Source organism: Gadus morhua, chromosome 15 (assembly GCF_902167405.1).
Source record: "Gadus morhua chromosome 15, gadMor3.0, whole genome shotgun sequence".
Taxonomy (NCBI): domain Eukaryota; kingdom Metazoa; phylum Chordata; class Actinopteri; order Gadiformes; family Gadidae; genus Gadus; species Gadus morhua.
The window spans coordinates 16,648,050-16,661,090 of NC_044062.1; the positions used below are offsets into that span (position 1 = coordinate 16,648,050).

A 13,041-nucleotide genomic window follows, 5' to 3' on the forward strand; every position below is an offset into this window, starting at 1 on the left:
TAAATCCAATCCAAAAACACGGTATTCTTAAAATACTCTTGTCAATCTGGCCCTGGTCCTTTTCTGCCCTCTAGTGGTCAGAAATTAATTAATGCAGCTTTAGGGTTTTACTTTATAGGATAAGGGGTCGTAATTTGAAGCAACAATAGAAATATAGCGATGCCTGTCAAATTTTATTCAAGAGCCATCATACATATACATCCCATGCACACACACATGCGCAAACACACACACACATGCAAATATTTGGACACATGCACACCTCATCCTCCTGCCTCAGATGCTGATGGAGATGAAGTGTTAAGAACATTGGAAGCTCAAAGGATGGGGGGGGATGGGGTTATGGAAAAGGAAGGGTTAATATGTAAATAGCACATCTGGGAACCCATCAAAAGAGAGGTTTCCCAGGTAGTGAGCTAAATGCTGGCTCATGGCTTAGGGCCCTCCGTACTCTCCTGGCCTGGCCCTAAAACCGGTAAAGGCACATGCACACACACACCCAAACACACACACACACACACACACACACACACACACACACACACACACACACACACACACACACACACACACACACACACACACACATCCCCACGCCTGCAAAAACACATGCAAACACACAAAGACACAAACACACACACTGCCACGCAAAAGTACACAAAAAAACATACACACAACAGTGTCTCTCTCTGACAGCACCCACTTCTGGCTCAGCTTCTGCTGGTGTGCTGCTGGGCCAAATGACATCACTTCCTCATTGGCAACCTGACAGGCACTCCATCAGCAGCAATGCCGCTGAGGGCTGGGGGAAAAAAATAGAAAAAAAATAAGACAATAATGATAATAATTATACCTTCGCACATTGTGAATAAAGCCCAAGGGCCTCACTACATAACCGCTCCAGCCTGTCAGACTGCTAGCTAGCGAGCTAACACTCTAACTAACCAGGGACAGATGGGAATTATATCTTGTGTCGCAAAGTTCTGTGGTAAGCAGCAGAATCGTGTGTGTGAGTGTGTGTTTCCGTAGTGCTAAAAGGGCACCTTGTAAAGCAGCACTTGTGGATCCACGAGTCTGTAGGGCTGTAACAGTTAATTTTCCTATACATATTTGAATTAATGTTAAAATATATGTAGTAGTTTCAACTTTGATGCGTGCATGTGTGCATGTGTGTATGTGTGTGTCTGGTAGTGTGTTCTACTGATAGCTGGTTAACAGAGGAGGTGATTGATGTACCTGTGAATGACCGCTTGTGGCCTCAAGCCAGATTACATCATGGATTGGAGAACAGGCCGAAACCACAACATTCAGCTAAACTCATCACTGCAAAGTTGTCAACTCCTGTTCTTGCCTCAGGTCCCTCCACCTCTCTTTATCCATGCGTTACCCAATGACTGCATTGGACTTACCACGATGGCTAACCAATCCCTCGTTCATCACACATTTTCATCATAAACTGTCTTTGCATTCTGACACTTTCTCTTCCTCTCTTTCTTTCTTACTCTCTCTTTCTTTCTTTCTTTCTTTCTTACTCTCTCTCTCTGTCTCTCTCTCTCTCTCTCTCTTTATATCTCACTCTCTCTCTCTTTATCTCTCTCTCTGTCTGTCTGTCTGTCTGTCTGTCCGTCCGTCCGTCCGTCCGTCCGTCCGTCCCTCTCTCTCTCTCGCTCTCTCTCTTCTCTTCTCTTCTCTTCTCTTCTCTTCTCTTCTCTTCTCTTCTCTTCTCTTCTCTTCCCTTCTCTTGTCACACTCACTCCACCCAAGATTAGTCCATCACCCAAGAATGAAATGGCTGAACATACTGTTTATCCAAGTAATTGCGTAACATCAGTCTTGTTCATCCAAACATGCACAAAACACTTTTAGCTGTGCAGACAAAGGAATGTGTCAGCGGATATGAACTCAAGACTTTGTCCAACAAGTGAAGTGCATTTGTTCTCACATGATTTTAATTCAATATGCGTGTTATCACTCACATTAATATGTCTGTTTGTAATGATGAGCCTTTAGGGGTAGTTTGACCACTAGGTTATGTAACCAAGCAACCACTGTAAACCACCACCAATGGACGGATAGTTTTCAAAGTAACAACTATCTATGTTTCTGGCCTATCTATCTATAATTTTTTGTCTCTCACCTCCATGAAAAGATCCTGCTGAATTTCATGTGTTTCTTGCATTTTTCACATCAGACGTTGCTTATTCACTAAACCTCTGAAGGAAAAATACATCCTGTAGTCCATTGACAGCTTAGGAACAGAACATCTGCCTGATTCTTCCAGCGCCGGAGCAGTGAGGGAACAAGGAGAGAGGGGGGTCAGAGTTCACAGTATCGTAGGAGTGACTGAAGGCTCTCTCCTCCTCTAGACGTGTCAGGAAAGGTGGATCATGTGTTTATGAGGATATCACCATTAAGATGGTGTGATGGTGTGAATTTTTATATTGTATTAGTGTACAAATGTGTGCATGTTCTTTATGCATGTGTGGCACCGTATCCTATGTGTGTGTGTGTGTGTTGGTGAAGTTTGTGAATTGTGTGTGTGTGTGTGTGTGTGTGTGTGTGTGTGTGTGTGTGTGTGTGTGTGTGTGTGTGTGTGTGTGTGTGTGCGTGCGTGCGTGCGTGCGTGCGTGCGTGCGTGCGTGCGTGCGTGCGTGCGTGCGTGCGTGTGTGTGTGTGTTGGTGTGTTTTGGGTGGGCATGCATGTGCTTGGTAGATGTTCCAATGTAATGAAATTCCCTTCCCGAGGGGTGACCCTAGTGGTGCATACAATTTGAAGGTGTGCTTTTTAATGTACCTTTACTAAAGTCAACTGTATTATAATCAAAGTTGCAACGGTTCTCTGCAAGTTTAATCCAATAGTGCTTTCTTTAACACATTTCAGTTTTGAGAGGCGCATCATCTGGGAAGCCTTCAATAACAAGTATGTAGCATTGTAACCGGTTTGCCACATATAGCTTGTGGAATATCTTGATACAATCTTTGGGAAAGACCACAGTTAACTCTATCCTTGCTTTGGCCATGGCATAGCATAAAGTTTACCAGGAGTACCACGATTATGAAGTGATGCACAATATCCGTATAGGAAAAAATGTGTATAATATATTATTTCATAATAATGGCACTCTGAACAGTCTAACAGTGCCTTGACCATAAATGTTATAATCAACAGAATGAGGCCGACACAAGCACCCTTCTCCCCATTATTATTCTCCCAGATGTCACATGCTACATAAAAGAATACAAAGTTATGATGGGTAGAGTAGGTCCTGTTCTGTTTGTTTCTTTTGCATGGTGAAATCCTCTCTATGGAGGCTTTAATATAAACAGTGTGCTGCTTGGTGAAACCTCTCTGAGCTTCGGTGCTTGTCTCCAGTTGCTTTCTGGTGAGCTCATGCTAACTGCATCTGGCTCACAAGTGCTCCTCAGAGAGAACCCAGAGCAGGCTCCCACTCCCATCCCCCCGCCTCCCATTCTCCCATGTGTCCTCCCACGCATCGCTCTCTCCTATTAATCAGCTTGTTTCTGTTCCCTCTGACAGACAATTATGTGATTATTAGACAGCAATTTTGACACGATGTTGGTGATGTAAATAATGTGTGTGTGTGTGTGTGTGTGTGTGTGTGTGTGTGTGTGTGTGTGTGTGTGTGTGTGTGTGTGTGTGTGTGTGTGTGTGTGTGTGTGTGTGTGTGTGTGTGTGTGTGTGTGTGTGTGTGTGTGTGGGGGGGGGGGTTCTATCTATTGAACAGAAATAAACACTTGGTCATACTTTACACACTTTACCGCAGCATTGGCCTGCTGAATGCCACAGGTATATTTTTAGCATTGGACTGAATGCCACATAAATATATTATTATGTTTTTGCATGTTTGCAACGTTTAAAAGTTCAGGGTATAAAGTTTTTTTTCTGAATATTAGGGTTAAGGGACAATAATGCTTATCATTATATGTTAGTTACCATGTCTGTGTACACATTTGTATGCAGTCACATGTAAATATAAAAAAACAAATGTTCCTATTGACTTATGATGGTCTAGCCATGCATGTTGTTTTATTGTTAATATGTCAATTTGTTTTTTATCGAAAATACTTTGTGCAGATGAATTATCCCCAAACTTGTCATCGTAACACCTTTGGAATAAACATGACTTAATATGGCAGATACCTGTGTATTGTTTATCATATGCAGTAAGAGTGTAACATTTTCAACTCAGTTCCTTGGTAGCACCTACTTACAGTAAAAATCACTTCTGATGGAGAAAATGATGTGTATGAAAAACACTTTTCTGATCTATTGTTACTATTATATTGTTTAAAATGTACGCATATATTAAAAAAATATATAGCATATAAAGTGGCTGGTAAAAAAGATGAGTGGCTGGTCGATTTTTAAATCTACCTGCCACAGTGGGCAAAATAGTTAATTTCCATCTCTGACACACACACACGCACGCACGCACGCACGCACGCACGCACGCACACGCACACACACACACACACACACACACACACACACACACACACACACACACACACACACACACACACACACACACACACACACACACACACACTAACATACTCATTGTATTATCATTCAAACATCCGGCAGAGCCAATCATATTCCAATGTTCAAATTATGGGAGGAAGCCCAACCAACCCGAAGCATTGACAGCAGCGACATCTATTGGAATGATAAAGTACAGCAATTTGTTTATTTTCCTTAATTTATTGCTGAGTAATTTTTGGTACACATTTTAATCTATTTCTGTCTGGCTTATGTCGCATTGTATAAAATGAAGAACGAATGATAGTCAGCTATAATAAGCTGAACTTATGACTCCAACCTATTATTTACATGATAATGTGTTTTATATACATTTATCATTTTGTTTATATATTTAGACAAAAAATATGTGTGTATGTCTGGTAAATAAAAACATAAAAAACAGATTATGAATTCTCAGAAAATAAATAACTATTGGTTATGCAAATGTTTTTTTCAAAGAAATGTGGGGAATAATTTAGCAAAAAAGATTGATGGAGAAATACTGCCTCCTATCGATAGTAAGAATAAACTACTATTTTAGCGAGTAGCCTAATTCATAGCGTCTCGATCTTACGATTTATATTTTATTTGAATAGCTTCAAGCAAATTAATAGTTGCTTAATTATTTGGTAATGAAATATATATCCATACAACAATTTACAATATTGAATATTGTGTGTATTTTAAACAGAAGATGGAATGGACTCCTATTTTACAAAACACAATAACGTAACATTACAGACTTAAACAATGAATCAAGCAATTTAACAATATCCGGGCATGTCATCATGTTTCACAATCAATACATAGGTGCTGAAAGAGAACGCTAAAAATGGCAAAGAACAGGGTACAATTACTCAGATTTATTCCCTGCGATTTTGTGAGATAACGCGTTTGGATTGTTAGCGTCAGCTATTTAACAGACATAATTTAAAATGGCATGGAATAAAAGGTTGATTATCGATGTTGCTAAAAAATCTGCTCCAGGTGAGGCTCGAACTCACAACCTCGGCATTGCTCTACATTGTACTGTCATATAAGTACCGCGCGCTAACCGATTGCGCCACTGGAGCTTCGCTGAAAGCCGGTCAAATTTAGCTTTATGAATGATTTATACATTGAAGTATCAGACCAATATTAAATTTAAGATACTATTGCCAGCTACTTCGTAATATAGCCTTGGTGTTGGACGCCAATGCTATAGATTTAACAGTTTCTACAACATGAATTTAACTTAATCTGTTGATTGCAGATGATGACGAAACATCATTATGCCTATCGTCTATTATAATTTAAAAATTACACTAGGCACACTCGGCATGAAAGTTTGGGGAAAATAAATATGTGATTTGCGTAGGTTCGTAGTCCTTAAAATCAGTAAGTGCGTGTGTTTATGTGTGCGTGTGCGTGTGTTCGCGTATGCAAGTATGCGCGTGTGCGTGTGTTGATTAGTTCAGCAGACACACAGTCGACATACACTCGGTAAACAGTCCAGGGTAACCTTTACCTTTGGTCTCTGTGAACCAAAGCCCTTCCCCCTTACACAACTTCTGCATTCTGGAATGTGGTTGTTATCCTACTATGGTCGAAAAATTATCGAGACTTCAAGGAACATCTTGCCCAAATGTTTGATGCCAGTGTGTGGCGTGATTTTTGGAAGGATGAGGCTGCATTTGAGATTACCGTTTATTCAAGTATGAACAGTCTGGCAAGCAGCTACAGTATGTGCACAGGAAGATTCAAACCACATGTCTAATGAGCCGCGTGTGTGTGAGAGTATTTATACAGCTGCTATGGTTATACATGGATCAAATGTTGTTTATATTGTTCATTTTTACAAATCTATACCAAACTTTAACTTGTATATCTGTATTTTTATACACAAACGTGATGACTTTGTCAGAGAGGGTCAATAAAATAAACTTGACACGAGGCATTTGCTAAATCTTTTAATGATTGAGTTAATGCTTTGACATTATACTAAAAACGAATTGAATTAAAAACAATAGCCAATGGCGGAATAAGGTGGATACTGAGAATACAGGGCGGGAAGATAATGAGGAACGGGAGTGACCCCGTAGTTTAGAGCGTTGCGATTGGACTGTTGGCATGTTGGGGGAAGCCACACAAGAGGACTATAAAGCACTTATTTGCTAACCAAATCAGGTGTTGCTGTTAGTGTTACTTCATGCAAGTGGTAAGAAAGCCTTTATCTTTCAAACATAGTCCTTTTCTAGCTCTTGTATTTTGTTGCAAACGCGTTGTTGTGGGTCACAATCATGTCGGCAGGTCCTCTGTTTGTCAACGTGAACAAATGGATCTTGGATAATGAGAATGATTTTCTACCACCAGTATGCAACAAACTAATGTGAGTAAAGTATGTTTCACTTCCTTAATTCAATGTAATGGATGACCAAACCTGATAGAAGCACATTGTTTATAAACTCACGTAACACATCCAATGACATGTAATTTCTGGCACTTTCTCCATCATTTTATGAAAATAAAAGTTGGCTTCTAGGCCTAGCTTACTTTTTGTTCTGTTGAAACATGTCAATGTTGTATCTCAACGCTAATAATTAACAGCGGGGTACAACGGTTGCGTTCAATGTGTATTGTAATGATTTCAACTCTCTGTGCCCCAGGCACCAACAGCAGCTGAACGTCATGTTCGTTGGAGGACCCAACACAAGAAAAGACTATCACATCGAGGAAGGAGAAGAGGTGAGAGAAAGGGCCCCGAGAACCCCCCTCCGCAAGAGACCCTCTCAGCTCAGTCAAGGCGCTCACCCAATTCAGAGGGCGTTATTAGCATAGAACATTCTAAAACAAGATCCAACTAAAGATAAAATAAAAAGGGATATGAAAAGTCTGACCATTTAAATATATAATATAATTGTCTGAAATACAATATAGTACCAATGTACAGTAAATGTACAGTAAACATTTCATACTATAATATAAGATAATGAGGTTATGGTCAGGAGAATTTTGAATAATCAAACATTTCCTGGAACTGAAATGCTTGTTTATTTCTCAGTTCTTTCTGTATTCAATCAATTAAAAATCTCACGATTTCCCTGAAACAGAATGTTGCAAATATTGACTTAAGTCTGTTCAAACAGTCCCCTCGAGCATTCCTTATAATCTGATGGGCCCAAAGTATCATGACTGTGGATGACTTTAATGGACATCTAGGTAGGCAGGAAAATGCATCTCAAAACATTAGATACCTGTGATAAGAACTAATATTATTTTGTCGTTATTTCGTCATTTAGTATAGATATTAAGTTGTTGATTGTTTTTTGATTTTATTTAAGTCATTAAGTAACTAAATATGATATAAAAGTATATATAGGGTTATATATATACACTGTACACATATTGTAGGCCTATAATATAATAAGCATAAGTTACTATCAGTGTGGGACAATATGCCTCAGATTTTTTTCTGATAGTTATCGTATAAATATATAATGGCCACTTCAATCCAGTTAATAAACACCGGCAATTCTGAAATATTTCACCTGCACACTGACATAATATTCATTGATGTGTTGATGACACTTGACAATATAATATCAATTCAGTTGATTTTCTTTACCGACCGATAGTTCTTCTCTCATTAAGATGGTTGGTTTAAGAATTTACTCAAGATATTTAATGCACTAATCACTAGAGGGGTTCAATATCACTGCACAAATCTGAACAACATTAATGACCCTCAAACAATAGCTTGTTTGTCTCAACCAAAATAGGCAGAAGAATTTTGGTCGCTGGTCTCTTATCACATCTTATTTCTGTCTTACCAGATCTTCTACCAGCTGAAAGGAGACATGTGTCTGAAGGTAGTTGAAAATGGAAAACACAAGGATGTGCACATCAAAGAAGGAGAGGTGAGTGTGTGCATGCATGTGTGGTTGGGTGCGTGCACGTGTGGTTGGGTTTGTGCTTTTGTGGTTGGGAGAGTGCTTGGTTAGTTGGCTGTTGTGCATTTGTGGTTGGGTGCGTGCGTGTATGCATGTGTAATTCGGTTTCGGTGTTACTCCTGATTATGCATCGCAAATTAAATCTTCAATCAAAAAGTTTCCGAACAATATTATGATGACATTAAGAGCTCCATTTTTAGAGTTTAGTCTAAACACTATCGCATTTACAGGCTAAAAATTAAATATTCCATGATTCCCTTCAGCACATTAGTACCGGCATCCAATCGATTGCTGGGCTGTTCTTATGCCCATATTTAGATGTTCCTGCTGCCGGCCCGTATCCCCCATTCCCCCCAAAGAGAAGCCAACACTGTAGGACTGGTGGTGGAGAGGATGCGGCTACCCACTGAGACGGACTGCCTGAGGTGAGCCACCTGCAAAGACTATGACCCTATCTGAGACTAGGTAATACCATGCATTTGCTATCTTTTAGCAACAATAACAATAACAAAATGTCATAATAATATCACTATTACGATATGTTTGCCAATTGACCTGTCAAATATGATATCCAATATCACATTCACTAGTATTTCATCAAATATGACTAGAATGTTTGAATTTAAAGTGGTTACGACATATTTTGTGGTTTCAGGTACTATGTTGACAATTCAACAGAAATTCTGTTTGAGAGGTGGTTCTTCTGTCAGAACCTAGGAACGCAACTGGTGCCTATAATAAAGGAGTAAGGCCAATTTCAATTTAGACTGTTCACCTTGTTTTTGACAGTATCCCTAAGAACAAAGAGAAAGTGCACCTATCTAACATAGTAACTGACTCCCTCAGGTTCTTTGCCACGAATCAGCACAAAACAGGAAAACCCGATCCAAGTGAGTTAGTTGAAATTTGATCATATTAATCTGCTCTTATATCTGCGCTTGATCCAAAAGAGGCTCCATTGTATCACAAGTGTTGTTTGCATGTGTGTGTGCGCGTGTGTATGTGTGTGTGTGTGTGTGTGATTGTGAATGTGTGTTTGTGTGTGTGGCCGATCAGACGAAATCTTCCGGCAGCCTCCGTTCCCCATGAACACCATGAACGTGATGTCACCATTCTGCTTCAAGGACTGGCTTGATAAACAGAGGGGCCCCCTGGCCGCCGGGGGCCACATAGACGTGTTCGGAGCGCAGTTCGAGACTGAGGTCAACCATGGTCAACTAAACCCTTCTGTTTTCTATAATTTGATTCATACATTCATACATCTCTTTATTAACCTCACAAAGCCAGCCTAAGAAAACAATCATCAGGATCTTCCTCAGGATCTTCCTCACCCACTACCAGCTAGTCCCCCCAAGTTCTCGGTATAAATGCTTTAACTACGTTCCCCGCAGGTGATTCTGTATGGAGCCGGGCAGACAGAGCTGTGTATGAAACAAAGTGATGCTTGGATTTGGCAGCAGGTGCGTGAATCACATCCATGTTTCCGTCTCTTGCTGTATAAGGTCACCGATAACAACCTTGCTTGCCGCTGTTGTTTTATCCCAGAGGGATATAGCAATGGCCAGTCTATGCAAGACCCAAACTGTAAACCCTTTTGTCTTGCTTTGTTCATTATTCTCTCTCTTTCTCTTCTGTGTGTGTGTCTTCCCAGGAGGGCTCGTCTACAGTAACAATAGACGATCAGGAATTTTCTCTTTCTTCTGGAGACAGTCTACTTATTCCGGCGCAGAGCCAGTGAGTGGGACATGAAATATATGCGTGTGTGTTTGTTGGCTGGCGTCTGCGTGCACACACTCGTGTTTCTCTGCCTCGGTGCTTTTAGTACTGAAATCATGAAGGATGCGTTAATAATATTTTATTGAGATGTATGAAATATTTCTTACAGTGTGTCTTTTTTTCTGCTGTAGGTATCAATGGCTGAGAGAAAAGGGTACTGTGGCCTTGTTCGTGGTTCAGGACCCAGAGAGGAAAATACATTGATCAGATGCTCTTCTTTCACAAACAAACACTCAAGAACACATATCCAACTCTATACGTTATGGTCTAATCATTTCACTGCTCGACTTTTAGGATGGATTCCAGTGCCTTGAACTGCGGTATATTCTGCCTTAACTATTCAACTTCTGTACCAAGTTGAAGAGCAAACTCTATGAAGTATTATTAAAAGTTAATTATACACTTCTTTAGAAGTACTTTCAGTGTTAGTACTCCAAGAGGAATTGCAATTGATTTGTATTACTTAATTTGTAGCCATCCGACTTTGTTCTTATTGTCCTTATATAAAGGGTTAGTTATAATTAGGTTAGGTATAATCAAATTGTTATTATATTTGCTTTCACAAATAATGTGAGAGCAAGCCTAATGTTGAAAGAAATTAGCAAATAAGTGAACGGGGCAATAAAAATGTGTTTGTGGTCCCAATTCAGTTCTTCTGAACAGGGATAAAATCACATTCATTGATCATGAAATTTAACCTGTATGTAATTGGATTTGTTACATAAATATTTTCTTACCAATGTGTGCATAGTTGTGTTTATTATGTAAATGATAAAAACATATGTTGACAGCTTAACTAACACTTTAATTAAATGAATGAATCAATAGTTGACCATTATCTTGGATACCCAAAGTAGGGCCGTTTCTCAATTCGCGTTCTTTTCTGTACTTGTGTGCTTGCGTTCTTGTGAAACGTCATCAGTCGTAGCCCAAGTACTGTTCCAATTCAAAGTACGCATCAGGCGAAGTACTGTCAAAACCCGGAAGTGTTCTTGATGCGTTCTTAAATTGGCCAAAATATCGAGCCTGCATCGATGGTGACTTGTGTGAACTTGGGACCGTTAAATATCCCAGGATGCATTTCGCATTTCGCAAAAATATCAGTGTGTAAGCTATAAAATAGGCTATATAGGAACATTTTAAAAGTATAACAAAGATGGAGGCCTCTTCAACACATTTACATACTATTATTTTAAATGAAAGAGGGGTTTTGTTTTATATAATTTGTTTATATTGTATAAGTCGCTAATGGAGGAAACCCATCGCAACGGAATTCCCGGTCGGATCCATCTGATCGTGTGTGTGTGTGATTCTATTCTCGCTCGTTCGTAATTCTTATATCAATAGCCTACTCTGCAATAATATAATAATAGGCTATATATGAAAAATGAGAAACGGCAATCTCATACAATCTTTTTCAAGCCACTGATTGTTTATATGTAGGGTACAGCTGGCTTCCCGTGTGAATACGCATAACTTTTCAAGGGGGGTGCCACAGGGTTCAATATTAGGACCCCTCTTGTTCATTATGTACATTAATGATTTGGGAAAAAATGCCAACATGCATTTTGATGCAGATGACGCAATTATTTACTGTTTTGGATCAACTCTTACTAGAGCTGTTAAATCTCTGCAGAAAGCTTTTGATGTAGTCCAGCACACACTCCTGCAACTAAAACTAGTCTTCAACACTGAAAAAACTAAATAAATGTTGTTTTCAAACTCTAAGGAAGTACCTCAAACTGTCCCCACAGTGTCCACTCTTGAGGGAAATGTCATAGAGGTGGTTCATATGTATAACTATCTTGGTGTCTCGATTGACGACTCCCTTTCTTTGAAATCCCACATTGACAATCTTGTGAAGAAAGTGAAACTTAAATTGGGCTTCTTCAGGAACAAATTTTGTTTCTCTTTTGAGGGGGAAAAAGCGGCTTGTCACTGCAACGTTTTTATCCAGTTTAGATTATGGATTATTTGATTTATATGAATGCCTCATCTTAATGTCTATGCAAGATTGATGCTGTTTACCATGCTTCTCTGAGGTTTATTACTAACTGTGGAGCCCTGAACCATCACTGTGAATGGTATTCTCGAGTGGGTAGGCCCTCTTTGTCCACCAGGAGGCTGGGACACTGGTGCACTTTTATTTATATGGCCATGCTTGGGCTACTGACCTCATATATTTGTAATTTAATCACACAGAAAAGTGTTGCTTCTTACAGTCTGCGTTCAAACAATCAGATGCTTCTGTCAGTTCCATTAGCCCGCACTGAATTAGGAAAAACTCCACTCTGCTCCCACCACATGGAACTGGCTGCAAAAAGATTTTAAATTAACCAAAATGATTTTTTTAAATGCTTTTAAATCTAAGCTGAGAGCATTTCAGACCACCTCTTTTACTTGTCGATGTTTTTGATCAATTTTAATTTACTTGTAACTGTTTTTTATTATTTTAATTGATAACAGCTTTTTATCATTTTAATTTCTGTCTATATGTTGTGAGTGTAATATTGTGAGTGTACACATGTTATTTGTTGCTGCCTCTTGGCCAGGACTCCCTCGAAAAATACTTTTTTAATCTCAACGGGACTTTCCTGGCTAACGTTGTCTCTGTTGTAGAGACAACGCTGCAACACCTCTACCCAAGTCTGCCCCTGGAACCTCAATGCCGTCTAATCGCATATACATGAAAATGAAGCCCCCAATATTTGTAGGATCCGAGAAGGTAAATTGGGGTGCGAAATGAAGCCGCTATATTACCTCGGTCAGTGTAAACGCACGTACCATAGC

The 13,041-nt window shown here is 39.5% G+C and overlaps 1 protein-coding gene and 1 non-coding gene across 2 annotated transcripts; one reads left to right on the forward strand and one right to left on the reverse strand.

The window, feature by feature from the left end:
* Positions 1–5,525: 5,525 nt before the first annotated feature.
* On the reverse strand, positions 5,526–5,619 carry trnai-uau (transfer RNA isoleucine (anticodon UAU)). The gene is made up of 2 exons: positions 5,582–5,619; positions 5,526–5,561 (listed from the first exon to the last, which is right to left on the reverse strand). It is a non-coding gene; the product is annotated as a tRNA-Ile (tRNA).
* A 1,006-nt stretch (positions 5,620–6,625) lies between these two features.
* Positions 6,626–10,995, forward strand: haao (3-hydroxyanthranilate 3,4-dioxygenase). Its single transcript, XM_030379042.1, has 10 exons — positions 6,626–6,914; positions 7,192–7,270; positions 8,359–8,442; positions 8,794–8,900; positions 9,131–9,220; positions 9,322–9,365; positions 9,532–9,677; positions 9,867–9,935; positions 10,127–10,209; positions 10,383–10,995. Exons 1-10 carry the CDS (start codon positions 6,826–6,828, stop codon positions 10,453–10,455), a joined length of 864 nt encoding a protein of 287 aa, XP_030234902.1. The 5' UTR covers positions 6,626–6,825; the 3' UTR covers positions 10,456–10,995.
* Positions 10,996–13,041: the final 2,046 nt, after the last annotated feature.

Coding starts and splice junctions, on each gene's coding strand:
- haao (XM_030379042.1), top strand. CDS start 6,826: ATGTCGGCAGGTCCTCTGTTTGTCAACGTGAACAAATGGATCTTGGAT. Junction 8,443..8,793: donor TGCACATCAAAGAAGGAGAG/GTGAGTGTGTGC, acceptor GCCCATATTTAG/ATGTTCCTGCTGCCGGCCCG. Junction 10,210..10,382: donor CTTATTCCGGCGCAGAGCCA/GTGAGTGGGACA, acceptor TTTCTGCTGTAG/GTATCAATGGCTGAGAGAAA.